Raw genomic sequence first — 27494 nt, forward strand, 5'->3', positions numbered from 1 at the left:
TGTCTAAGGGTATCTTTAGCTGTCTTACAAAATCATAGGTGGGAAAGTAAAGATGAGCCACAAATTGTTTCCTATGAAAACAATGCAACAGTAAACATGTCGTCCCCCACAAATGATGCAGCTGATTGGTGGTGCTTCCTATCATTCAGAAGTTATGTAGCATGCTAAGGTGACAATGCCTGACATGGACGTTTCCCAGGTCCGTTGAATGTTCAAAATCAGTGTAAGAACACTTTTTAACGCCAAAAAAGGATAACATGATCAAACTTTGTAAATGAGTCATTTTTGGCTAGCCACAACAGTCAAGTAGCTTTCTAGCACATTCACTAATTAACAAGCTAGTTAGCTACCACATGTTATTGTCAAAATGTCAGAGTAGCTAGCAAGCAACAAGATATGCCGAATAAGTCTAAAAACCACGAGCGCAAAATTCAGATTTGACCATTCAGACATGTCCCGGAATTAGATTTGTATAGTATTGGACTTCAAACGAAATGTGGCTTGAAATATCTGATTCCATGTACTTTTTGCCTGTTCAGACTGCAGGAAAAAGAACAGATTCGAATCGGATATGCAAAATAAATTGGATTTGAGTCACTTCAAACTGTCAATGTGAGCACGGCTTTATTGATTTGAGTTCAAAAGCAATATGCAGAGTGCACATACAAAAACCCGAAGTGATTACGTAGCTACACTACCTCCTAGACGCACCGAGGTGCTAGTTTTCCCTAATGTCATTTACAACCACGGAAGTGACGCATATTTTTATGTGAACATCGGCCGGTGGGGACATTTTGAAATAAGTAGCTAGCTGGTATTCGTATGTGTGAATGGACTAAGGTTGACGTTGCAAGTGTATTATTTGTATAAGTCATACATAAATACATATGCATATATAAAAATAAGATGTCACAGAAGTCGGACACTGAAGAAACAAGCGTGTAACACCCGGTCCAAGGTAAGTTGCTAGCTAGCATGTTTGCCTACATAGCTAGATACGCCGTCAGTGCTAACTGGCTAGCATACCATGGCTAGCTAAAGGAATGCGTTTTAAATCGAATCGTCACTAGCATAGCTAATGTTACGTCTCTTCCATTTTAGGTAGTTGGCTAACTACGTAGTTATCTGCCCAGCGGGTTCGTGCTAGTATAACAAATGCATGGATGACCATGTTTACAAATCACCCGTCCTTCCCCGCAACTGAATCCACTCCTCAAAAACAATCGATTTATGGGAAACTTGCAGCCTTTCTCAGTAGCGGCCCGCAATTCAGGGCGTTCCTGCATGTGGGCATTCCTGCATTGGGTCCAAGCATCCCATTGGTTCCTGTATTAAAGCCCCCCCTCCTCCTCCTATTCACCAGCCATCTTCATGCTTGTGAGACACTTGATATTCAGGATTTCCCCTGATTGTCAATGCAATTAAAATGTGTCAAAAGAGAAATGCAAGTATGAGTTTTTCTGGAGCAAAGGACACTGTCTACCGGTGTCCTATTTCTGTTTCGTCCCACCAGCTGTGTACCGGAGTCCTAGCAAGCACACAGAGACCTTTGCTCCCGCCTGCCGAACACCTGCCCTCAGAACTGCGGGTTAAGTGGTGCACGACTGGCGGGGGTGAAAGACACTAGCTAGCTACAGTTCTAGCCCCCGCCTCTTCTTTTGTGGGGTTTATCAGCAGATGGCATCCAACGTTACAGTACAGTACTGCCACCTACTGTACTGGAGCATCCTACCTTAAAAATGGACCAATAAAAATATGAAGCCCTGAATTACAGGCTGCAAATGCACCCTTCAACCCCCCGACACACACACACACACTAATCTAGCTACCTAGCCAGACAGCTAAAGCTACCATTAGCCAGCTAGCAAAGAAGAAAAATAGCCAGCTTCCTTAGGTGTTTGAACCAAACAGTTGCATTTCTTTATATGTGTGTGTGTGTGTGTGTGTGTGTATAAAAATGCAGGAGACACATTTCAGTTGAATGCATTCAGTTATACAACTGACCAGGTATCACCTTTTCCCTAAATATACATGTATTGTTGTTCCAGGTGAGTTCCTGTCCAGGCCCACTCTTCTAAGACAGTCAGACCACGGGGCCCTACTCTCAACTAGCCTTAAGATGGCAGACACAGAGGAGTTTGTGGATGGCGAGAACCTCCCAGAGTGTCCTGCACAGGTGGGGTCAGCAGCTGCTTTTAGGGGGGAGCAGGGGGAGCCCTTTAAAACAGAGAGCACCACCAGCTTTCCACCAGGAGAAGAGTGGGACAGTCCCTTGCATATGGAGGGTGAGCCCAGCCTGCTCTCCATGCCCTGCCTCATGAAGGAGCTAAGGAGAGACTCTCCAGAGTCCCAGCACGCCTCCACCAGCAGTGACAAGCCCGCCTCAGGCCACGTCTACGAGAGCGACTCCTCCAACCCCTGTATGCTCTCGCCCTCCTCCAGTGGCCACCAGGCCGACTCAGACACACTCTCCTCTGGTGAGGAGGGAGCCGCCTCGCGGGCGTCAGGGGATGAGGGCACCACGGTTGCTGACACCGGGCTGGCAGCAGGGTGCCAAACGTCATCGTCAAGCAGGCAAAAGTCCCGGCGTTCACGTTCTGAAAGTGAGATGTCCACCAACACAATGGCAGCCAAGAAGAACCGCTGCCAGCCGGCTGTGGCAGGAGGAGCAGGCGGCGAGAAGCAGACCAACGGCCGGCTGGCTAAAGTCAAAGGTCACCGGAGCCAGAAGCACAAGGAGCGGATACGGCTGCTGAGGCAGAAGCGTGAGGCAGCGGCGAGGAAGAAGTACAACCTGTTGCAGGACAGCAGTACAAGTGACAGCGACCTCACCTGTGACTCTAGCACCAGCTCCTCTGAAGATGAGACATCAGGCGGCAAGACAATCACCACCGATATCCCAGGTAACAATCAACACCAGACACATTCACCCCAACCCACCCAGCGGTAATATTCACCACATGTATATCCCATGTTAAATACATTTACTACAGACATTCCAAGTAACCCACATTTAGCATACCATGAAGTAACAATCACTATATATTTGCTCCAGACATCACAGGTATAGTGCATTTGGAAAGTATTCAGACCCATTGACTTCCACATTTTGTTACATTACAGCCTTATTCTAAAATGGATAGTTTTCTTTCTTCCTCACAATACCCCATAATGACAAAGCAAAAACTTTTTTCTTTTAGGAAATGCCAATTTTTTTAATCAATAAAAATATTACATTTACATAAGCATTCAGGCCCTTTACTCAGTACTTTGTTGAAGCACCTTTGGCAGTGATTACACCCTCAAGTCTTCTTGTGGATGACGCTACAAGCTTGGCACACCTGTATTTGGGTTGTTTCTCCCATTCTTCTCTGTAGATCCTCTCAAGCTCTGTCAGGTTGGATGGGGAGCTGCACAGCTATTTTCAGGTCCCTCCAGAGATGTGCGATCGGGTTCAAGTCCGGGCTCTGGCTGACTCGATGACATTCAGAGACTTGTCCTGAAGCCACACCTGCATTGTCTGTGTGCTTACGGTCATTGTCTTGTTGGAAGCTGAACCTTTGCCCCAGTCTGAGGTCCTGAGCGCTCTGGAGCAGGTTATCATCAATGATCTCACTGTACTTTGCTCTTCATCTTTCCCTCGATTCTGACTAGTGTCCCAGTCACTGCGGTTGAAAAACATCCCCACAGCATGATGCTGCCACCACCATGCTTCACCGTAGGGATGGTGCCAAGTTTCCTCTAGACCTGATACTTGTCATTTAAGCTAAAGAGTTCAATCTTGGTTTCATCAGACCAGAGAATCTTGTTTCTCATGTTCTGAGAGTCCTTTAGGTTCCATTTGGCAAACTCCAAGCGGTCTGTCGTGTGCTTTTTACTCTGGGGTGGCTACCATAAACGCTTGATTTGTTGTCTTTCTGGAAGGTTCTCCCATCTCCATTGAAGACCTCTGGAGCTCTGTCAGAGTGACCGTCGTGTTCTTGGTCAAGGCCCTTCTCCCCAGGTGCTCAGTTTGGCCGGGCGGCCAGCTCTAGGAAGAGTCTTGGTGGTTCCAAACTTCTTTCATTTAAGAATGATGGAGGCCACTGTGTTCTTGGGGACCTACAATGCTGCAGAAATGTTTTGGTACCCTTACCCAGATCTGTGCCTCGGCACAATCCTGTCTTGGAGCTCTACGGACAATTCCTTCGACCTCATGGCTTGGTTTTTGCTCTGACATGCACTGCAACTCTGGGACTCATCTGAAATGGATACTAGCAAGGGCATCACTGAGTGTTGAATGTTTTAATGACTGTTCCACTGTTTTAATTTGTCTCCATTCACCATGCCTTTTGAAGATTACAACACATCGCGTCTTCACCACGTAATCCACACGTCGGTAGTGTTCTTGTTGAACTGTGACTGTCGTTATTGGCATGTTGTGGGAATATAGACATCATTTATTGAGAATGTTACAATTGGGTTATTGTTTAACCTCTAATTTGCTAGTTTGTTCTGTGCTGCTGTAGGGAGCAATTCTTTACTACAGTATATGACCTCACTGTGTGGTATTCACTGTGAGAACCGTGTGCCGCGGTAACCTTGTGACATAGTAGTATCTCAAAGCTGTGACATACCATAGTAGTAAATGTGTGATTCACGTTGAAGGCGTACCTAGTATTGCGTTGTTTCCAATCACTTTTTGACCGCACATGGTTTTGATTTGAACAAAACACACAGTTGAAGTCGGAAGTTTACATACACCTAAGTTGGAGTCATTAAAACTCGTTTATCAACCACTCTACAAATTTCTTGTTGCCAAAACTAGTTTGTTGTTTGTTAAGTTGGTTAGGACATCTACTTTGTGCATGAGACAAGTAATTTTTCCAACAATTGTTTACAGACAGATTATTTCACTTATAATTCACTGTACCAGAAGTTTGCATACACAAAATTGACTGTGCCTTTAAACTGCTTGGAAAATTCCAGAAAATTATGTCATGGCTTTAGAAGCTTCTGATAGGCTAATTGACATCATTTGAGTCAATTGGAGGCGTACCTGTGGATGTATTTGAAGGCCTACCTTCAAACTCAGTGCCTCTTTGCTTGACATCAAAATAAATAAAAAAGAATCAGCCAAGACCTCAGGAAAAAAAATTGTAAACCTACACAATTCTGGTTCATCCTTGGGAGCAATTTCCAAACGCCTGAAGGTATCACATTCATCTGTACAAACAATAGTACGCAAGTATAAACACCATGGGACCATGCAGCCGTCATACCGCTCAGGAAGGAGACGCATTCTTTCTCCTAGAAATGAACGTACTTTGGTGTGAAAAGTGCAAATCAAACCCAGAACAACAGCAAAAGACCTTGTGAAGATGCTGGAGGAAACGGGTACAAAGTATCTATATCCACAGTAAAACAAGTCCTATATCGACATAACCTGAAAGGCCGCTCAGCAAGGAAGAAGCCACTGCTCCAAAACCGCCATAAAAAAGCCATACGGTTTGCAACTGCACATGGGGACAAAGATCATAGTTTTTGGAGAAATGTCCTCTAATGAAACAAAAATAGAACCGTTTAGCCAAAATGACCATTTTATGTTTGGAGGAAAAGGGGGGAGGCTTGCAAGCCAAAGAACACCATCCCAACAGTGAAGCACGGGGGTGTTAGCATCATGTTGTGGGTGTGCTTTGCTGCAGGAGGGACTGGTGTACTTCACAAAATAGATGGCATCATGATGTAGGAAAATTGTGGATATATTTAAGCAACATCTCAAGACCTCAGTCAGGAAGTTAAAGCTTGGTCGCGAATGGGTCTTCCAAATGGACCATTTTTTAAATTGAACCTTTATTTAACCGGGTATGCCATTTGAGAACAAGTTCTCATTTACAACTGCGACCTGGCCAAGTTCAAGCAAAGCAGTGCGACACAAACAACACGTTTACATGGAATAAACAAAGTGCAGTCAATAACACAAAGTCTATATACAGTGTGTGCAAATGGCGTGAGGAGGTAAGGCAAATAGGTCAAAGTAGCAAAGTAATTACAATTTAGCAAATTAACACTGGAGTGATAGATTTGCAGATCATGATGTGCAAGTAGAAATACTGGTTTGCACAATTCGTTCCAGTCATTGGCAGCAAAGAACTGGAAGGAACGCTTTGGGGATGACCAGTGATTGATGACACTGTGATTGATTCCAAGATGGCGTAGCAGTGAGTCGCCCTGTCTCGTCGTGTCCCTTGTATATATCGTCTATTTTTCGTTTTTTACATAGGTTTAGCAAAATGTTTTTGAAGAAAAATAAGCTTCCAAATACTTCCAAATACTCTCCTGCAACCCGCCTCACCCAATGTAGCTATTTTTCCTAAAGTATTTATATTTACTTCGGAACCGGAACCCCTCAACTGAAGCTAGCCGGCTAACCACCAGCTATGCTAGCGGTCTTCAGCTAACCGGTCATCAGCTAAGCTAACCTTTAGCTCGGAAAGCTCTCGCCAGCTCGAACAACGCGACTCTAACCAGAGCATAACGGACCTATTTATTTTTCATCCCCGGATTCATCCCTGGACTCCCACCGCAAACGGAACATTTCAGCTGGATCTTCACAACTAGCTATCTAGCTAAACCGCAACCCCGGATGATTACTCCTGGCTAGCGCTTCCACCCACTTAGCGTGAAGCTAGCCCGGCCAGCGCACCTGTACTACCACCGTAGCATCCTCCTGGGCTACAATACCCGGGCCCACGACCGGTCTATCGATGTCACCGCATGAAGAGGAATAAACAGATTCACCCCATCACGATGTCCCCTAAAGGCCAACTCTCTAGCCCTCGCTATCTCCCTGCTTGCTAAACTCGGCCTGCTAACTGCTAGCTTGTCTAGCCCCGGTCCGCTAACTGCTAGCTTGTCTAGCCCGGGCCTACGAACTGTTAGCTTGTTAGCACAGGCCTGCTAACCGTCTGAATCGCCGCGTCCCAAACACTCACCGGACCCATATTTACTTTCTATCTCTTCTTGATTTTTAATCTGTTTATACCTTTCCGGAAACCTGCCTCACCCAATGTGATACGGAATCGCTATTATTTTTAATTTTTAGAACACACTCAAGAACCTCCAGAAGCTAACCAGCTAACTAGCTACAAGCTATTTAGTCATTGTTAACTTTTTTTCAACCTGGATAACACTCGCCAGTCCAGCTTCCCTGCCCCATCCACCGCTGCCCCCTGGACACTGATCTCTTGGCTACATAGCTGATGCACTCTGGACTGTCCATTAATCACGGTACTCCATTCTGCTTGTTTATGTTTTATCTGTCGGCCCCGTTGCCTAGTCAACGCCATTTTACCTGCTGTTGTTGTGCTAGCTGATTAGCTGTTGTCTCACCTACTGTTTAAGCTAGCTTTCCCAATTCAACACCTGTGATTACTGTATGCCTCGCTGTATGTCTCTCTCAAATGTCAATATGCCTTGTATACTGTTGCTCAGGTTAGTTATCATTGTTCTAGTTCACAATGGAGCCCCTAGTTCTACTCTTCATACCCCTGATAACTCCTTTGTCCCACCTCCCACACATGCGGTGACCTCACCCATTACAACCAGCATGTCCAGAGACACAACCTCTCTCATCATCACCCAGTGCCTGGGCTTACCCCCGCTGTACCCGCACCCCACCATACCCCTGTCTGCGCATTATGCCCTGAATATATTCTACCATGCCCAGAAACCTGCTCCTCTTATTCTCTGTCCCCAACGCTCTAGGCGACCAGTTTTGATAGCCTTTAGCCGCACCCTCATACTACTTCTCTGTTCCGCGGGTGATGTGGAGGTAAACCCAGGCCCTGCATGTCCCCAGGCACCCTCTTTTGTTGACTTCTGTGATCGAAAAAGCCTTGGTTTCATGCATGTCAACATCAGAAGCCTCCTCCCTAAGTTTGTTTTACTCACTGATCTAGCACACTCTGCTAACCCTGATGTCCTTGCTGTGTCTGAATCCTGGCTCAGGAAGGCCACCAAAATTCAGAGATTTCCATACCCAACTATAACATCTTCCGTCAAGATAGAACTGCTAAAGGGGGAGGAGTTGCAGTCTACTGCAGAGATAGCCTGCAAAGTAATGTCATACTTTCCAGGTCCATACCCAAACAGTTCGAACTACTAATTTTGAAAATTACTCTCTCCAGAAATAAGTCCCTCACTGTTGCCGCCTGCTACCGACCCCCTCAGCCCCCAGCTGTGCCCTGGACACCATTTGTGAATTGATCGCCCCCATCTAGCCTCAGAGTTTGTTCTGTTAGGTGACCTAAACTGGGATATGCTTAACACCCCGCCAGTCCTACAATCTAAGCTAGATGCCCTCAATCTCACACAAATCATCAAGGAACCCACCAGGTACAACCCTAACTCTGTAAACAAGGGCACCCTCATAGACGTCATCCTGACCAACTGGCCCTCCAAATACACCTCAGCTGTCTTCAACCAGGATCTCAGCGATCACTGCCTCATTGCCTGTATCCGCTACGGAGCCGCAGTCAAACGACCACCCCTCATCACTGTCAAACGCTCCCTAAAACACTTCTGTGAGCAGGCCTTTCTAATCGACCTGGCCCGGGTATCCTGGAAGGACATTGACTTCATCCCGTCAGTTGAGGATGCCTGGTCATTCTTTAAAAGTAACTTCCTCACCATTTTAGATAAGCATGCTCCGTTCAAAAATGCAGAACTAAGAACAGATCAGTCCTTGGTTCACCCCAGACCTGACTGCCCTCGACCAGCACAAAAACATCCTGTGGCGGACTGCAATAGCATCGAGTAGTCCCGGGATATGCAACTGTTCAGGGAAGTCCGGAACCAATACACGCAGTCAGTCAGGAAAGCTAAGGCCAGCTTCTTCAGGCAGAAGTTTGCATCCTGTAGCTCCAACTCCAAAAAGTTCTGGGACACTGTGAAGTCCATGGAGAACAAGAGCACCTCCTCCCAGCTGCCCACTGCACTGAGGCTAGGTAACACGGTCACCACCGATAAATCCATGATTATCGAAAACTTCAATTAAGCATTTCTCAACGGCTGGCCATGCCTTCCGCCTGGCTACTCCAACCTCGGCCAACAGCTCTGCCCCCGGCAGCTCCTCGCCCAAGCCTCTCCAGGTTCTCCTTTACCCAAATCCAGATAGCAGATGTTCTGAAAGAGCTGCAAAACCTGGACCCGTACAAATCAGCTGGGCTTGACAATCTGGACCCCCTATTTCTGAAACTTTCCGCCGCCATTGTCGCAACCCCTATTACCAGCCTGTTCAACCTCTTTCATAACGTCTGAGATCCCCAAGGATTGGAAAGCTGCCGCAGTCATCCCCCTCTTCAAAGGGGGAGACACCCTGGACCCAAACTGTTACAGACCTATATCCATCCTGCCCTACCTATCTAAGGTCTTCGATAGCCAAGTCAACAAACAGGTCACTGACCATCTCGAATCCCACCGTACCTTCTCCGCTGTGCAATCTGGTTTCCGAGCCGGTCACGGGTGCACCTCAGCAACACTCAAGGTACTAAACGATATCATAACCGCCATCGATAAAAGACAGTACTGTGCAGCCGTCTTCATTGACCTTGCCAAGGCTTTCGACTCTGTCAATCACCATATTCTTATCGGCAGACTCAGTAGCCTCGGTTTTTCGGATGACTGCCTTGCCTGGTTCACCAATTACTTTGCAGACAGAGTTCAGTGTGTCAAATCGGAGGGCATGCTGTCCGGTCCTCTGGCAGTCTCTATGGGGGTGCCACAGGGTTCAATTCTCGGGCCGACTCTTTTCTCTGTATATATCAATGATGTTGCTCTTGCTGCGGGCGATTCCCTGATCCACCTCTACGCAGACGACACCATTCTATATACTTTCGGCCCGTCATTGGACACTGTGCTATCTAACCTCCAAACAAGCTTCAATGCCATACAACACTCCTTCCGTGGCCTCCAACTGCTCTTAAACGCTAGTAAAACCAAATGCATGCTTTTCAACCGATCGCTGCCTGCACCCGCATGCCCGACTAGCATCACCACCCTGGATGGTTCCGACCTAGAATATGTGGACATCTATAAGTACCTAGGTGTCTGGCTAGACTGCAAACTCTCCTTCCAGACTCATATCAAACATCTCCAATCGAAAATCAAATCTAGAGTCGGCTTTCTATTCCGCAACAAAGCCTCCTTCACTCACGCCGCCAAGCTTACCCTAGTAAAACTGACTATCCTTCCGATCCTCGACTTCGGCGATGTCGTCTACAAAATGGCTTCCAACACTCTACTCAGCAAACTGGATGCAGTCTATCACAGTGCCATCCGTTTTGTCACTAAAGCACCTTATACCACCCACCACTGCGACCTGTATGCTCTGGTCGGCTGGCCCTCATTACATATTCATCGCCAGACCCACTGGCTCCAGGTCATCTACAAGTCCATGCTAGGTAAAGCTCCGCCTTATCTCAGTTCACTGGTCACGATGGCAACACCCATCCGTAGCACGCGCTCCAGCAGGTGTATCTCACTGATCATCCCTAAAGCCAACACCTCATTTGGCCGCCTTTCGTTCCAGTACTCTGCTGCCTGTGACAGGAACGAATTGCAAAAATCGCTGAAGTTGGAGACTTTTATCTCCCTCACCAACTTCAAACATCAGCTATCTGAGCAGCTAACCGATCGCTGCTGCTGTACATAGTCTATTGGTAAATAGCCCACCCATTTTCACCTACCTCATCCCCATACTGTTTTTATTTATTTACTTGCTCTTTTGCACACCAATATCTCTACCTGTACATGACCATCTGATCATTTATCACTCCAGTGTTAATCTGCAAAATTGTAATTATTCGCCTACCTCCTCATGCCTTTTGCACACATTGTATATAGACTCCCCCCTTTGTTTTCTACTGTGTTATTGACTTGTTAATTGTTTATTCCATGTGTAACTCTGTGTTGTCTGCTCACACTGCTATGCTTTATCTTGGCCAGGTCGCAGTTGCAAATGAGAACTTGTTCTCAACTGGCCTACCTGGTTAAATAAAGGTGAAATAAAAAAAATTAAAAAATATATACCTGCTGGAGCACGTGCTACGGGTGGGTGTTATCGTGACCAGTGAGCTGAGATAAGGCGGAGCTTTACCTAGCAACGCCTTATAGATGACCTGGAGCCAGTGGGTCTGGCGACAAACATGTAGTGAGGGCAATGACCCCAAGCATACTTTCAAAGTTGTGGCAAACTGGCTTAAGGACAACAAAGTCAAGGTATTGGAGTGGCCATCACAAAGCCCTTACCTCGATCCTATAGAATATTTGTGGGCACAACTGAAAATGCGTGTGCGAGCAAGGAGGCCTACAAACCTTACTCTGTTATACCAGCTCTGTCAGGAGGAATGGGCCAAAATTCACCCAGCTTATTGTGGGAAGCTTGTGGAAGGCTACCTGAAATGTTTGACCCAAGTTAAACAATTTAAAGGCTATGCTACCAAATACTAATTGAGTGTATGTAAACTTCTGACCCAATGGAAATGTGATGAAAGAAATAAAAGCTGAAATAAGTCATTCTCTCTGCTATTATTCTGACATTTCACATTCTAAAAATAAAGTAGTCAGCCTAACTGACCAAAGACAGGGAATTTTTACTTGGATTAAATGTCAGGAATTGTGAAGTACTGAGTTTACATGTATTTGGCTAAGGTGTATGTGAACTTCCAACTTCAAGTGTGTGTGTATATTGTTTCTCCCACAATGGTGTAGTTTAGACTGTATTTTGCATAAGGTGAGTTTTGTGTTGTGCCTACCATCAGCAGAGACTAAGCATTCTCTTGAATATGGGGTAGGTATATTTCAATCATATAATCGACATATCCCTTCAGACTGCTGCAATAGGATTGTTAAATTCCAATTACTACCACAAAGATGGCTGCTGGTCCAGCCACCATCGAATGTCAACATAAATAGTGAGGTCTACTCTATTGCCTATATTTCTATTTCAATGGGTTTCCGATGGAAGATTGACAGTATAATGTAAAACCTCTTTATGCGATCATTTGAAAGTTGAAATGTCAATTCTATTCCCATTTCAGTACATTTATCAGCCAAAACATGACACCCACCCTGTATGCAAGAGCATACTGTTTCTCAAACAATGGCAAGCACAACACAAACACTTCAAATCATGTAAAATAGGATCTAAGGTAGAGAACTACTGATAAACTGAGCTCATATATTGGCCTTTCTAGTCTAATGCCGAGGAATATCTGGCTCGGAAAATCAGCAGCAAGCTAGCTCATTCTCCAAAAGAAAGGTTTTGTATTGCGAACTGAATTTAACCAAAATTAAAGTAACCAAAATTAAACTCCTGTTGCAAATATTAGTTGATTTGCCAATCAGGCTCGTGTCGACGTGCCCCGACATGCATGCAATAAGCTAGCCAGCTATCTAGCAAAGCAGATAGCTATGCGATCTGTTAGCAAATATTACGATAACTAACCCTTTAATTTGTGTTGTTGGCTAGCTTGCTATATTAGCTACCTTGCTGGTTAGATAAACATGATGCTATGAGCTAATTGCCAATGTAACTAGCTAACGTTAGTTGGTTAGTTATCATTTTGAGCATGCACCATTTTCAGCAACAAGCCATCTGACTTGCACTGTAAGGTTAGCTATTTCCTGGTGTGCTGATTTGACTAGCCGCAATTGTATCCGTGAATTGAAAAGTCGGATTAGATTGCTATAATAGGGAAATAATTAAGTGTTTTAATATGCCCAAATAAAGGTTAGCAATGGGTTTAGCTATGTAAAGAATCTTCCTTCATGTTTATGGAGCAAGAAAGCTGTAGACCAGCGTGTGTCTGAGTACTCACTTCTCAAACCATGGGCAGATTTGAGTAATTCAGACAGAACGTGCATTGTTTTCATATTTTTTCCTCCTCTCCTTTCTAGATATTATGCAAATGTTATGGCTTGGTAGCAAATTTCATCGCTGTTGATCTAGTTCTCATAGTACAGGTAAACAGCAGCACGTGATATTAGCGATGGAGGGAGATGTGAAAGGGAGCGGAGTTACACACTATCCAATCCAAGCCGTAGGATGAAGTTACAACCTGCCCATTTCTTGACAGATAGCTGAACTAGCGAATTTCGTCCTGGCAGCCGAGTTGTTTAGAGATGCGTCCTGACAGTTTAATTTTTGTTTAAAAAATTCAATCACGGAAAATGACATACTAGTTTCATAAGCATCCGTGATCACAAATAATGACGTTAGGTAGGACCCATTTGCTTTGAATATATGTTATTTTATGTTCTCAAACTAATAGCAGTGCCTATATAATGTCCTTCCATACAGGTGTGATATGCTGGAGTGATACTTCTATAACAAATGTTGATTAGTAGGCTAGTAAGTCCCAAATGGAAGGCGAACAGATTGTTTGTCATCCTTAGCACCATAGACTCCACTGATCAGCCAGAACAAGCTCAATAACTCAATGCATGCACACGCTCTTATTGAATGGGCATTCACCTGTATTGTGAGTAGCGCTATGCCATCTTAATTTATTTAGGTTATCAAGAGATTTACTATTCAGATAAAATTATTACTGTTATGTCGTTAGATTGGTTACACTTATTATTTTTTTAATTTATGCATTATAATTCATACATGACTGTATTCATTTTCTAATTTAATGATTTTGAAATCGGCCTAAAATATTGGCCATCTTGACCCCCCCCAAAAAAAAAAAAAAAATCGGTATCTGCATCAGCCTTAAAAAAATCCATATTGGTCATTCTCTAGGTCTAAGTTACAACGAATGTGAAAAATTAGAGGATAACACAAAAATAGAATAATGTATTTCCATTGTCATACCTTTTTTGTATAGCTCTAACAGTTGTCAAGGAGGGTGGTCACATGTTGCAAAGCAGAGGATCACTGGTTTGAGCCTGGTATGGGGACAGGAACAGTAGAGGAAGCTAAACTTAGCAGCACACTGACGTTGGGTTCACAAATGAGTTCTTGAATTACAGAAACAATGTGTTGTTCAACTTCAATCAGTACAATGGGTCAAATATAAATTTCCCTAGTACTGACTTGCCTAGTTAAATAAAATAAACTGTAGATCAAATAAATATCATTATTGCTTTAAGCTCTTGACCTTTCATATTGAGTTTTTTTCTTCTTCTGTTTCTTACTCTGGCATTCCATTGTTATCTCAATGATGTTGCTAGCTGGTGTATTACAGTTTTGGCGTATGGTATTACTCAGTGTTTTGTTTTTGTATTACTATGATCAGGGCACCCTTGAATGAGACCCTGGTCTCAATGGGTTTTCCCTGAATAATAATAATAATAATAATAAAATAAAAAGTTGGCAGTGCGGTGACAAATTTATATTAATTTGAGGTAGCATTGTCCTTATTTAGACTGGGTTAAAGCACAGAAAAAACATGGAGGTAGTGGTAAAATGCTTTGCCTGCTACTTGCCTGCTAGTGCTAGATCAAATAGGTCATATCTTGCTTGTTTAAGTACATTTGACGTCCACGGTGGAATTTCAAAACCATGGTACTTTGTGGCTTGGTGCTTCATCTTTAATTATTGTATGCTGTAATTGTACCGTGCGTGTAGTTAGTTTCTTTATCTTATCGCCAAAACTATAGACGGTTAATCTTCAGTAAACACTTTCAATGAAGAGGTACAGCAACTCAATCTCCTAAAACACCAATTTCTGTCCGGAATGGATTTGTAGAACTCCATGTTATCAACCATTACTGCATTCCCTACATAGACCTGACTGCTACAACTGCATGAAAACGTAGTCCGTCATCAGCATGAAAACGTCGATCTGCACGTCAACAAAACTTGTAATTTGTCATTTTTTATCAAACCACCAGCGTACATGAAAAGTACTACTGTGTTTCTTATGGCTTTGGCCTCGATGTCTTTAAAGCTGGCTTCTGCCGTGCAGCGGAGGGTTCCGGAGTGAGCGCTCAGATTCAGGGCCTGTTGGACAGCGGTGGCTCGTGGGACAGGAACAGCATTGGCAGCGTGCTGGAGGAGGCCATGACACGCTTCGCCGTGATGCAGCAGCAGACCGAGGAGCACTTCCGCGTCTGGATGGAGAAGCTGACGCGCCTTGACTCGCACGACAGCGGCGACTCATCCATCCACTCGAGCGACGCCCCTGTGCTGCACCGTCACAGGGCGCCACGCCTGTCACTGCCCAGCTCCTTCCTTCCCTCGTCGGAGTCGCAGGAGACAATGGCGGCGTACATGTTGGCCCAGGAGAACATCACCATGAGCAGCATGTCCCCCGATCCTCTCAACAACAACGTCCTGCCTGACGTAGTGCCAGTGGCCACCCAAAATGGAAACCCGGACATTTCCGACCCCGGGCTATTGAAAGTTTAGATGGGCTTGTTTGACTCATGGACTGCATTAGTGCTGTATTTCCCGAATGGATAAAGTTCCATTACCATCACGCACACAGTGATGATTGCAGATGTGCTTATCTGATTTCCAAATGTTATTTTTGATTTTAGTCACCAAGCCACCAATTCTACTGAAAGTCCATTATGTGCAGTATTCCAAACTAGTTAACCCGGAGAGCATGGCATTGCCTGTGTTTTTACATAAAGACTGTACAAAAACAACACAATCAACCGCAGTTAGAAACAGGTGATTACATTTGAATGGCACTCTAAAGTCCTCCGTGCCTGCAGAACTTGAATCACTGTGATTCACTGCACTGAATCCATGTGAAATCTCTTAATGCGTTTTAAACAACTCAACGGAGCCAAATTACTTGTTTGTACTGCATAACATGCATCATTGACATGGACAATGCATATTTTATCGACAGAGACTGTCAAGTCAGGGCTCTCATTGTATTGCTTGCAGTATGGCCTATTCCAAAAGTATACATGTTTACCAGCTAACACACACACACACACTGTGTCAGTTCGCACAAAAACGTGCATTTACAGCACCCCAGACAACCAATTAGGCAGGGGGCTGCTTCATAGCATGTGCCTTGACATACTGAATTCATGCTGGGAGTGAGAACGTTGTGAGGAATATCATACTGCCATTTTACTCAGAGCAACAGCCACTAGGTTAGGATTTGTAATTGATTAAATACTGCTCTACTAACAGTAAACATTCTGGAGAGAATTATATTCTTAATGCAATATACCCACTGCCCCATATGATTCCTTGAATTTGGATGTCCAACTCAGAACGTTGTTAAACTTTTATAGGTAGGTAGAGTGGATGTCTCTTTTCACCTGAACAGCTGTTGTGGTGGCACTGATGCTGTGAAAGATTAGGCCTAATACAGTGATAGCAGTTGAGAGAAACAATGTTTTTATTTTTATGTGCAGATTGTGGGCCTTAGATGTGTTATCTTTTGTGTTGAACAAGAGATAAAATATCAATATTATTATTTTCATATCCTCATAGTGGTTAGTATGGCCGGAACGATACCTGTATCACAATATTTTTTCCATGGTAAAAAAGAACACGAAGCAGATCAAACTCTTTGGTTCTTTAAAAAACTGCTGTAGATATAATATTCTGTGCTATAGCTGGATGACAACATAATGTTTGTTTCTGACCTTAGGGCTGTTTTCCTAAATGTTAAATCTGCTTTGTTTTTTGTTTCCTTGCCACGATACTAACGCAATACTGGTATAGTCCCTAGTAGTTGGGTGTTGGTTGTGTGTTTGTCTGCCAACCTGGCCTGTGCTTGAAGCAAACGCAGCCTTTTTTAGACTAGTAGTTGTATTGATAATACTTGTATTATCAAACTGAAACCAGGTTTCACACTAACACAACAGAGTTTGGGTTCCAGAGTGGTAAAGAGTATGTTTTGTTTACTGGTTCCTATATCGGCCTACATAAGATACAGGTGACAACGTGGCTTTTTCTGGTTCAGATCCTGTTGCTTGAGTCTGAACAACCTTCTCCAGTTTCTTGTAAAATAATAAAGATGGGGCCTCCCATGTGGCTCAGCGGTCTAATGCTGACCCCGGTCACCAGTGGAACGGTGTTTTCTCCGACACATTGGTGCAGCTGGCTTCCGGTTAAGCTGGTGGGTGTTAAGAAGAGCGGTTAGGCGGGTCACGTTTCGGAGGACGCATGACTCCACCTTCTCTCCCGAGACCGTTGGGGAGTTGCAGCGATAAGACAAGATTGAAAAAGGGGGGTAAAAAAAAAAGAAGGAAGAGGACTTCTTAAAACACTACACATTCAGGACAGCTAAAGGAACAAATCTGGAAGCATATTCAGTTCGGCTGTATCTTTTGGTATATCGCAATTTGCAGATCAAAATGTACTGTGGAATATAGCGACAGTTATCAATTCCACACGGTTTATACTGCATCAAATTCTTACTTTTTGCTTGTGATCTTCGCTGTATGTCAGTGTCAAATATGTGTTCATATGCTCATGAATTGTAGTGATTGACATTCTTTGATACATTTTTTTTAACCTTTTATGTTAACAAGACTTTGTCCACCTTCCATCTCCTGCCTTTAATTTCATGGTGTACAGTTCATTTGATATATTTGGTTTGCCTTATTGTCTGGTATGGATCACAGTACTGTAAATTGTCTTCTATTTGTTTACCACAGTATTGTATCATGTCAGCATCTCACTGGAGAGCGAGAGCGAGCCCAGTTTTACAAGTGCATCAAATACCTTTATGGTTATTCTCCATTGAGGACCGGTATGATTAACAAAGTGAGAATCTTGGTTTATATTAGTCATTTTTATCTTCATTAGGCCTAGTTATAGGGAGGGCCAAGAGTTGTTCCTGACCCTGTGATTCTGATCAGCCAGGAAAACTCTGGGCCCTTATCCCTTGGAGTGCCTGGCATCTGCTGTGAACCTGGTGCCCTTTTCTCTTGACTTGACTCCCATACGGCACTGTCTGCACTCACAAATTATGCAGCCGAGATTCCTATTACAACAGGGATCGACAACAGGTGGGAGTGATTTTATTTTGGCCCCCTCAAAGTTTTTAATAAAGAATGTATGTGTACAAAACATGAAGGACACATGCTCTTTCCATGACATAGCCACCCTTTGCCTTGACGGCTTTGCACAACTGGTCTGTCTATTTGAAGAATCTCAAATATAACATATATATTTTGATTTGTTTAACACTACATGATTCCATATGTGTTATGTCATAATTTTGATGTCTTCGCTATTATTCTACAATGTAGAAAATAGTAAAAATATAGAAACTCTTGAATTAGGTTTTCTAAAACTTTTGACCGGTAGTGTTTATAAAACACAGTGCACTTGGAAAGTATTCAGACCCCTTCACATTGTTAGGTTACAGCCTTCTTCTAATTTTTGTATTTAAAAAAATAAATAATTCTCAGTCTACACACACTACCCCATAATGACGAAGCAAAAAGTACTTAAAGAAACAACAACATCCTCTTCAGATCCTCTCAAGCTCTGTCAGGTTGGATGGGGAGTGTCTCTGCACAGCTATTTTCAGCTCTCTCCAGAGATGTTCAATCGGATTCAAGTCCGGACTCTGGCTCGGCCACTCAAGGATATTCAGAGACTTGTCCCAAAGCCACTCCTGCGTTGTCTTGGATATGTGCTTAGATATGTCCTGTTGGAAGGTGAACCTTCGCCCCAGTCTGAGGTCCTGAGTGTTCTGGAGCAGGTTTTCATTAAGGATCTCTCTGTACTTTGCTCCGTTCATCTTTCCCTCGATGCTGACTGGTCTCCTGCATCTGAAAAACAACCCCACCATGCTTTACCGTAGGGCTGGCCAGGTGATGAGCAGGGCCTGGTTTCCTCCAGATGTGGTGCATGGCATTCAGGCCAAAGAGTTCAATCTTGGTTTCATCAGAGCATCTTGTTTCTCATGGTCCAAGAGTCCTTTAGGTGCCTTTTGGCAAACTCAGTGGGCTGTCGTGCCTTTTACTGAGGAGTGGCTTCCGTCTGGCCACTCTACCATAAAGGCCTGGTTTGGTTGAGTGCTGCAGAGATGGTTGTCCTTCTGGAAGGTTCCCCTTCCTTCTGGAATGTTCTCCCATTCCAGCAACTCTAGAGCTCTGTCAGTGTCACCATCGGGTTCTTGGTCACCTCCCTGACCAAGGCCCTTCTCCCCCGATTGCTTAGTTTGGCCGGGCAGCCAGCTCTAGCAAGAGTCATGGTGGTTCCAAGATTCTTCTATTTAAGAATAATGGAGGCTACTGTGTTCTTGGGGAAAATGCTGCAGGCATTTTTTGGTACCCTTCCCCAGATCTGTTCACGACACAATACTGTCTTGGAGCTCTACGGACAATTCCTTTGACATCGTGGCTTGGTTTTTGCTCTGACATGCACTGTCAACTGTGAGACCTTATAAGACAGGTGTGTGCCTTTCTAAATAATGTCCAATTAATTGAATCAACCGCAGATGGACTCCAAGTTGTAGAAACATCTCAAGGATGATTAGTGGAAACAGGATGCACCTGAGCTCAATTTCGAGTCTCATAGCAACTGGTCTGAATACTTACGTAAATGAGGTATTTAAATAAATAAATGTTATTCATTTTAGAATAAGGCTGTCACATAACAATGTGGAAAAAGTCCAGGAGTCTGAATACTTTCCGAAGGTACTGTATGAACTGTAACTCAGTAAAATCTTTGAAATTGTTGCGTTTTTATGTTTTTGTTCTGTACATTTTCATCTCAAAGCAGTCTCGTGCTGCAATGATCTCTGTCGGATCCCGCGGGAATGCAGCCCTCTAGTGCAGGATTAGGTGGTGACGGGTCCCATCAGGGTCAGACAGCCAGGCAAGACCAGTCTATAGAGTTCAGGGGATTTTTACAGTATATAACAATATCAGTGAATGATACAACATTCCTTCTTGACTTGTAGCTACTGTAGGTCTACCCATCAAGACAGCAGCTTAAAGCTACAGTCTGGGATCTGGGAATAATGGTCATTTTCAATTATTGAACCATTTGATTCTATTTTTGGATAAAATTATGTATAAATGTACACCAAGGTAATTCTTTGTCATGCCTCAATTTAAGAGGATCAGATGGTGACAGGGGTCTCCACAGGGTCAGGTAGCCAAGGAAGACCAGTCTGTGACGGAGCTGAGGTGAACGCAACACTTTTATTTTCTCTGTGAAGCAAACCCTGAACACGCCAGATGCTTTTATTTTTTAGGCGGCATGACAAACCACAAGTTGTTTTACAAACTGGTCAAGGGGTATTAGAGGCTTTTCCCGATGACACAAAACATGTAAAAACAAAAACGTGAAGAAGACCTGGTAGAAGCTATCGATGATGATGAATGGATACAGATGTGTTTGAATGCCCAGTCATGTGCATATCATCTCAGTCATAGATTACTGCAGTTTAAGACCATCCTTAGAATGTAATATATGCCAGTGAAACTGAATTACATGCACTCAGAAATGTCATTCCTCTGCTGGAGATGTAAACACAAAAGGGGACATATTTGCATATGTTATGGTCTTGTGAAGGCTGGCTGGATTCTGACAAAGAGTATGATCTTTTATCTCAGCATGTCTACAGATTCTCCCATCTCCCTGTTTTGTTTTTTTTTTGCTTAGAAATGTTGATACTGGAGACCATCTGAAGAAACAGTGTAACCAAGCATTTATAGCGGCTAAGAAATGTATTACAAGATTAAGGGTATACTGGGCAACTTTCATGAGGTCTGGATTACTTGTATGTAATACAGTACGACTAAAGGAGTCTGTATTGAAAACGTGCCCACGTCATGGAAGATACCTATTTCGGAAATCCCTAGCTGCTGGATTGCTCAGTCCTGGCCCTGGGTGTCTGCCATCCTGTGGGTTGTCACGTTGGCCTTGGCCTAAAACACCCTAAACCAATAATGAATGTTTCACTAAGATCCTAAACCTTAGTGGGGTGTGTTGGGTTGAGGTGCTGCAGGGTGGTGGACCACTAGCAACAGGACGGAGTGACATCGCTTTATTATGTGCAAAAAAATGATGTAAAAAGAGCTCTATCGTACTATTAGGCCTATGAGATTAATTATTTGGAGAATTTGCTGTTTCTGGTTGTTAATGTATATTTGAGGTGTATGTGTTTTTATTTTATTTTTACCTTTCACTTGGGAACAAAAAAAATAAAGATGGGAACTGTTAAGGAACTTGTGTTGGGAGAGTTGAGTTATTGACTAGACTGGTGGAGGTCGAGTGTGCAGGCAGATGGGGCTGGCTGGTCAGTCTAGCTGAAATTTGATATAGAGGATGCCTAATAAAGAGAATCAAGTCTTTTTTTTCTAGAGATGATAAGTTGTTAGGCTATTGGTTAAAGGTGCAACACAATATTTATTATTGAATTACCTTTGATCTAATTCAGTCTTATTAATCACTTAATTTTTTAATGTTCTCTTACCTAGCTTGATGACTTTGGGCAATTTTGCTTACTTTTTGTTCTAAATAGAGCTGGCATATTGGATTGTGTAAAAATGCAGGAAATGAGCTTTAGAGGCCCAAAAAGAAACCTGCCAGGTTATGTCCCCCCACTCCTAAAACCAAACCCTGGATTTACAGCTGAGCAAAACAAAGGTTGAATAGTTAAATTATTACTAGCTTGTTAATTGTCTAGCAACAAAAATATTTACAACTGAAATGCATGGTCATTCATTACCGCGCATGACAGGTGGCATTAAGCAGTCAAGATCATTAATTAAAATATTGGAAGTTGTAGAATGTGGGTTTTTATGATGTATCTGATCCCCTCAGTCATTCCATGTCTGAAATCCTATCGTGCGCTGTTATACTAGACCTACAAACAGTCTGCTCTAGACCTACAAACTGCTCTGCTACAGTTTTGTGTACCGTCTGCCATGGGGTGCTGCAAGCAACTTGGTCCAACACTTATGATATTGTCAGTGGGGTTGTAACCTTTTCACAGGGTAAATGGCAAAGAATGCATTTGTGCTCATGGAGGTAGCTATGTCTGCTGCGAACACTGAAGTCTGCTAACGTGAGACCTCCTGAGAGACACCGTGATTTGAATAATGAAGTGTTTTCTGTTGTTTCTACAGACGGGCCTCCCGTAGTGGGCCACTATGATATTTCGGACACTGATTCTAACCAGGAGAGCTTAAGTGTGACTGTGGAGAGAGTGTGCCTGCGCCGGACAACCGTGATAACACATGAAAGGCTAAAAACACACAGGGACCAGGATATGGGAGCAAACTCTGGGGCAGTAAGAGTACAGCATCTGTGCTCTCTCTCAGCAGGTCAGTTACAAACTCGCTATATCACACTGAAATTTCCACCCTCTCTGGGATGACTTCCTGTATAATCCGCAGACAGTTTGACAGGCACAAGAAGATTGTTTAGGGCAACAAGTAGTGATAGGAACCAAACTCTCCGAGATGAAGACCTGGTAATATTGTCAAAATGATGTAATTTCCTCCATCTCAAGCTCCATGACATAGATACGGTTGAATAGAACATTTTGTACTGTGCTCCGAAGGTTGGAAAGGGGAGATCTTTTGGAGTTTGATGGAGAAATGACACCGTCTATCTGCTTGTCTTTTCCTTTCTGGTGCTGCAAATGCTGTTTTTCTTTTTGAGGTTGCCTTTTTCTTTTTCGTCTTGCTGTACATGTATTTCATAGCAATTCAGTTAGTCAATTGACATAGCTGTATACTGAACAAAAATATAAATGGAACATGCAACAATTTTAACGATTTTACTGAGTTACAGTTCGTATGAAATCAGTCAATATAAATTAATTAATTCCCTAATCTATGGATTTCACTTGAGAGGCCAAGGGCGCAGCCATGGGTGGGCCAACGATGGGAGGGGGAGCCAGTCCCAGCCAATCAGAATTAGTTTTTCCCCACATCAGCTGTCCGAGTGGTTGGTCTCAGATGATCCCGCAGGTGAAGAAGCTGGGTGTGGAGGTCCTAGGCTGGCGTTGTTACAAATGGTCTGTGGTTATGAGGCCGGTTGGACGTTACTGCCAATTTCTCTAGTAGTTGAATGTTGATTTCTCTATCTGGCAACAGTTCTGATGGACATTCCTGCAGTCAGCATGCCAATTGCATGCTCCCTCAACATGAGACATCTGTGACATTGTGTTGTGCTTCTACACCTGCATTGCTTGCTGTTTGGGGTTTTAGGCTAGGTTTCTGTACAGTACTTTGACATCATCTGATGCAAGAAGGGCTTTATAAATAAATTGGATTGTGTGACTAAACAGCACATTTTAGAGTGGCCTTTTATTGTCCCAAGCACAAGGTGCAACTGTGTGATTATCATGCTGTTTAATCGGCTTCTTGATATGCCCCACCTGTCAAGTGGATGGATTATCTTGGCAAAGGAGAAATGCTCACTAACAGGGATGTAAACAAGTTTGTCCACCAAATTTGAGCGAAGTAAGCTTTTTGTGCACATGGAAATGATTTCTGAGCTCTTTTATTTCAGCTCAGGAAACATGGGACCAACACTTGTTGCGTTTATATTTTTGTTCAGTATAAATTGACATAGATCGACTGCAATTTAGAGTAAACCAGATATTCGTGTCCATTAGACTTCCAGAAGAGGTGTGTGAACTGTATAATTTCAGTCTCCCCTAACTTCACAATGAATTTTGTTGTATTTGTTTTACTGGGGTGCAAAGCTCTACATGTCCCTTTGCATTCTAAAGTGTGTTGCATTGTTGTGTTGCAGGTCACATGGAGGCAGAACTGGCCCACAGGGAACCCCCTCAGCACAAGGGCCACATCAACATCCCCTCTTCAGACAGTGAGGTAGAAATAGTAGGAGTGCAAGAAAACACAAGGTGAGTTCAGAAAGCATAACTTACAACACACACTGAGGTCACATCTGCCTGCACTGCAAACACTACGAAACTGCAATCGTTATATGGTGTTTCTCTGAAACGTGTTCATTTGAGAATCATGGTCATGCGACTGTTTTATTGCTGCAACAAAACTGTCATTATAGTTTTATTGTGTGACAACATCAAGGAACTGGTGAACTGCAATGCATAGTTTGCACTTACCAAATCCTCAGTGTAATGTTGTTGCCCAAATATTTATCTTACATTGCTCTAATGTCCTTGTTGTGTTATTGTGCTGCTTCTCTTAACAGATGTGCCCATCCCAGGGCCGGAGTGATCCAGAGCCTGTCCTCTGCCTGGAAGCCCAACTCAGGGGAGCACTTCAACAACAGCACAAGGCAATCCTCCCAGCTCTGGACGACCGTGTCCCCCCAGCCCAACTGGGTGTCCCCTCCGGAAGTAGTGGACCTCACTCTGGATGAGGATACTAGACACAAATTCCTACTTTGAGCAACTTGTGTGCTGAAGACTTCCTTACACCCCTCTCCTCCTCCTCCCCCACCACGGCGGAAGCCCTTCCTGAGTATTACAGCCACCACCTGTGACTCATGGGCTGTGTCTCGAATGACACCCTATTTGGTCAAAAGAAGTGTGCTATATAGGGAATAGGGTGTCTTGAGATGCAGCCCCATGGACTCTTCTCTTCTTGCTGAGTGCTGTTTGTTTATAACCTACTGTGTATCAAAAGCTATTTTAACTAAGGTGATTCCTGTTCGTTTTTTAAAAATATATTATAATCAGGAGGGCAAGACACTAGAGCAGGTGGAACCATAGAGACGTTTTACAGTAAAACACATAGCAATATTCTCCCTGTCCTGTACCTCATTCATCCCGGAGACTGTCGTGCGTAGGTAGGTAGGCACTTTGTGTTCTGTCCTCTAGCTGTAACAAGACTTAAAAGCTGCTGCATGAGGGCGGGGCAGGATCAGTGGCTTGAGCCTGCTGCACTACAGACTGGTGACCTATTCTCCGACTGACTGGACTGGGCTTTCAGTTGATACTAAAATGGCAACTGGTACACTTTCTACAGCATGATCCGCCGGCCTGTGACAGGGCTTTGGTGGCTTGACCTGATTCATACATCTCGATAAGAGTCACTTTTTTAGGTGTTAGTATGTTAAGATTTGACCACTGGCTCCACACTCTCACTGGTCAAACTACCGTAATAATGTTGATTTTTACCTTACTTCGCTTACAAAAAGATATAGTCAATTATGTTTAATTTATACTATTGATAACTATGCTGTCAGTGACTCGATGCCTTTAAGACCGTAGCTAAATCAAGTTCTAAGCTAGCTAGATAGGAAAAAAATACTATCTATTCAAGGAAACAAACCACATCACTGGTCTATGTTCAGTTCCTGTCTTTCTCTTTGAGTAGCTAGTGGTCAGACACACAGGACAAGATGAGTACTGCAGTCCTGTTTGTACTTAAACAGTTGCTGCAGCTCTCTGACATAGCAGGTTATGTACAGTACTGTTACTGTAAGACAGGTCTGCTGGCTGTTGAGCCAGCCCGTTGCTATGGAGAACAGTCTGAAAGTGTCCCAGGTGTCATTCTGGTAGTCAGTGACTGTATGACCCAGTGCAGTGCTAACTGGGTGCACTTATGTGGATTGTGTGTATGTGTATCAGTGTGAATGAGATATCCCTCCTCCAAACTTTTCGAGACCCCCTTCTGACATCTGAGGAAATGTATCTTCCATTGAACATTAAAAAGCGAAGATTGCCTGAATGCCTTGGAATGTGAACTATTTTCTTTCAAAGTCATGTATATTCTCTTACCTTAAAGTGTGGCGGATTTTGCCGCCTCTACAAAAAAGTTATTTTAATAATAGATGTGAATTTACGACGTAGATATTAACAAGGAAAGTACTGGTGAGTGTTGTGCCCATTTGGGGGCTTTATAGAGATACCTATTTAAAGTACGAATTGTTTTAACCCTGATTCCTCAGGACTACCTGGTTCTCCTGTTTATTGTGTACTCATGCAGTACTTCAGGCTTGGTGAGACTGCAACCACGCCTAGTTAGTTTTTACCAATGATCTGTTATGAAACATCACATCCATTTGAACTGCATTAACCTCTTGGTCTCTATCTCTCTTTCCCTCATTAGAGGGTTATATTGAAGCATTTAATTCACTCCTGGTCACAGAAAGGGAAAAGTCCTTGACACCAGGAACTGAACCAAATTCTAATCAAATTTTTGTCAACGAAAGACTTCAAATCCTTACAGACTTGTGATGTTTAAGCTTTTGACAGCTTTTATTTCCTTTTGCATGTATTAAATTATTTTGAGGTCTATGAATTTATTCTTAAGTTGTTTAGTTGATTTCAACTTGAATGTGTTAACATCACCTCCTCCTTCCAGAGAAAAATACTGTGTAATTTAGATGATGACATGATTATGTTGGAATTTCAGTATCACCATGACGATTTCTAACTGGCCAGTTTTCTCCACTGCATGCAGCTAGCACTGGAATGTACTTTTTTTATTCCAGACCTATTCTCTTGCATGCAAACACCGCTAAGCCCATTCTTGTTGTGTAGCTCTTCATTATGATTATTGTTTGTCAGTTAAGACATTGGTCATACCTTTTAGGCTTAGTGGATTGCTTTCTGTAAGAAACTAGGGCAGCATCACTCAAGTATGGTTGCGCATACCATTGTTACATTTTTGTCCTCAAGTCAAACATTGTTTCAACCTGCTCTCAGTAATTTAACCCTTTTGTTCTGTTTAATTTATTTTACTGTCATTATTTTAAATTAACAAGAAATGAGAGTTAATATTTTGCAAGTCCCGGACTTCTTTGAAATGATGTCTGTAAGAACAAAAAGGAAACTATTTTAAAACTAAATAAATAAAGTATTATTAAGGACTGTGTTGATTGTGATTTTTATTTTATGTAATTCCCACCATGTACTGTTGGGTTTGTCAGTGTCTTTGCCTTATCAGAGTGACAAAGGGATGTTTCTGCTTCACTTATTACTTGTCTCTGATTCAATATCTGTGTAGAGCAGTGTTTCCCTTCTTCAGTACCCCAACAGCACAGAGGACTCCCTCTCTTCATGAACAATGACCCCTCACCGACAAAGGGACAGGATCAGAGGTCAGGCAAGGGGGACCAGAGCTGTGCGATCTGCCTATCCTAACCTCAACCACGGAGCCCTTCTGCCATCTCTGTTAATCCTGAGGCCACCACTACAGCTGTATGCTAATTCCCATGGCTAGTCCCCTTGTCATTGGTGAGTAGAACAATTGCTAATAGATATTTTACTAGCCTAGAAAATAAATTAAATTGTTATGTGCTGGTATTTTAGGGAACTCTGAAGGAGGTGATTGGATATCTGAGTAGCTGTTGGTTCGTGCCGTTTTCATTGAAATTATGTATGTGATTGTAGAGTACACACTTGACCACCAGAGGGCCCTGTCCTAGCAGAAATCAAAACGAAATGTTCACAGAGGTAAGGACCATCGTTAAGTACCAGTAAGCGAGTCCTTGACATTAATGGTAAAATACTAGGTTATTCAATATGTTGTAAACAATCCACAGGTTTATATTGCATGTCACCATTTACCTTCCCCTACCCCTGCCATGTCATAGGCATGAAAATGGTGTTGAC

General features: G+C 43.3%; 1 protein-coding gene across 3 annotated transcripts; it reads left to right on the forward strand.

Annotated features, from left to right (window-relative positions):
- The first annotated feature begins 728 nt into the window (after positions 1-728).
- On the forward strand, positions 729-26747 carry LOC112230498 (uncharacterized protein C18orf25 homolog). 3 transcript variants are annotated; one of them, XM_042311298.1, is made up of 5 exons: positions 754-958; positions 2049-2903; positions 22060-22257; positions 23699-23810; positions 24122-26747. In XM_042311298.1, the coding sequence occupies exons 2-5, from the start codon at positions 2120-2122 to the stop codon at positions 24318-24320; spliced, it is 1293 nt and encodes a 430-aa protein (XP_042167232.1). In that variant the 5' UTR covers positions 754-958; positions 2049-2119; the 3' UTR covers positions 24321-26747. The 3 variants fall into 3 exon arrangements, with proteins under 3 accessions (XP_042167233.1, XP_042167234.1, XP_042167232.1); XM_042311300.1 differs by lacking the exon at positions 22060-22257 and having other exon boundaries at positions 753-958; XM_042311299.1 differs by lacking the exons at positions 22060-22257; positions 23699-23810; positions 24122-26747 and adding an exon at positions 14940-18158 and having other exon boundaries at positions 729-958.
- The last annotated feature ends 747 nt before the right edge of the window (positions 26748-27494 follow it).

This window comes from Oncorhynchus tshawytscha, linkage group LG33, assembly GCF_018296145.1.
Source record: "Oncorhynchus tshawytscha isolate Ot180627B linkage group LG33, Otsh_v2.0, whole genome shotgun sequence".
Lineage (NCBI taxonomy): Eukaryota > Metazoa > Chordata > Actinopteri > Salmoniformes > Salmonidae > Oncorhynchus > Oncorhynchus tshawytscha.